The 1,389-nt window shown below is 29.7% G+C and overlaps 1 protein-coding gene across 1 annotated transcript in view; it reads left to right on the top strand.

Moving 5' to 3' along the window:
* Window positions 1-1,101, top strand: part of LOTGIDRAFT_234501 (hypothetical protein) — a gene marked incomplete at its 5' end in the record, with an annotated part of 2,754 nt that extends 1,653 nt beyond the window's left edge. The window contains one exon of the mRNA XM_009062573.1: window positions 691-1,101. Coding sequence (XP_009060821.1) covers window positions 691-855 — 165 coding nt within the window. The 3' untranslated portion in view covers window positions 856-1,101. The remainder of the gene's footprint in view (window positions 1-690) is intronic.
* Between the last annotated feature and the right edge of the window lie 288 nt (window positions 1,102-1,389).

A 1,389-nucleotide genomic window follows, 5' to 3' on the forward strand; every position in this document is an offset into this window, starting at 1 on the left:
ATTCTTCCTTTTCACACTATTTTATCTGGAAACATCAGTAGTTGATCCAGGTAATATAGATCATTTTTTTATGTGTAATTTTAAATCTTCATATTGTCACTATTAATACTGACCAATGGGGATGGGGGGATTAAACTATGATGGCACCACTAAAAAAGTATATATAAGATATTACAGCTCTGATATTTTGAGTAAAAGCAGTTGCATAGTTGGTTAAAAATTAAATATACTATTAACACTTTAATGCTAATTATCGTGTTTCAAATTACCATGTTTCATTAAGCAAACTTTCTATATCTATTGAATTGCTATTGCAGAAAGTATAAAACCACTGATATTATGGTCAGCTTATTTTACACAACCTAATGATGTTATTAATATAGATAGTTCTATACCTGATAACATATTTATTATACCTGGACCTAATACAGATATTCATATGGACCAGCCTGCTGATGAGGTAAATAAATCCCGCTGGTGTAATTTATTATCTTTTGTTAGCCATGATTTCTTTTGCTTTAATTCATCCCAAGGATAAGTAAAATGAGGCATTATTAGGTATCAGTAGAGGGCTTATGACTTAATCCTGGTAATCTCCCTAATGTTTCTATGTAACATTATTACTTATTTTGATAAGGATTTTGGTCTCATGTCAGTAACATTTTCATACCATATACATTTGATTCATAGGCTAGAAGAATCTTTAAGAAGATATGTCCTGATGAAATATTTTTACCTAAACCACCCCATCCAGATGATATTATTTATGTTGATGAGTCAGAAGCTACTTCTGGTGGTGGAGAGACTTGGGATGGACAGAAAGTAGAGGGAGAGGCCAAAGATAATAAGAAATAATCAGGATTAAGAACAGAAGAATGAAAGCAGTATAATGAGGATAAGCAATGAGAGCAAGGGGAGCATCATCATCCTGAAGAAATAGCATATTATATGATGCTTAAAGGATTTATTACTTTTGATATAACTGGATTGTTATTTGAAAATACATTCATTGATTGGTTTTGCTGATTTTTTTCCCTAACCTCCCTTCTATCAAGGAGCTAAGTAACCTGCTGAAAAAGACATAAAGTGAATATTAATTTGCATTTTAAACCAAAAAAAGGAAAAAAATAACAACATCATAATACTACATGTACTTTTGAATTTGTTTTCTTTATAAATAGACAGTCAACTGTCTTATATACCCCCTATATAACAATTCCATACTTTAATACAAGACTTTCTGGAAAGCATTCCTTATTTCCTTTGCTTTGTTAGATGTCTGTATAAACTTATTTGTTTAAAGATATTTTTAATGTTTTGTTATATAACTTTTTATTTGAAATATCTAGTGCATATTATTTATTTAAATCAGTGCAATTATAATAAAGT

The sequence above is a fragment of the Lottia gigantea genome, assembly GCF_000327385.1.
Source record: "Lottia gigantea unplaced genomic scaffold LOTGIsca_52, whole genome shotgun sequence".
In the NCBI taxonomy this organism is placed as follows: domain Eukaryota; kingdom Metazoa; phylum Mollusca; class Gastropoda; family Lottiidae; genus Lottia; species Lottia gigantea.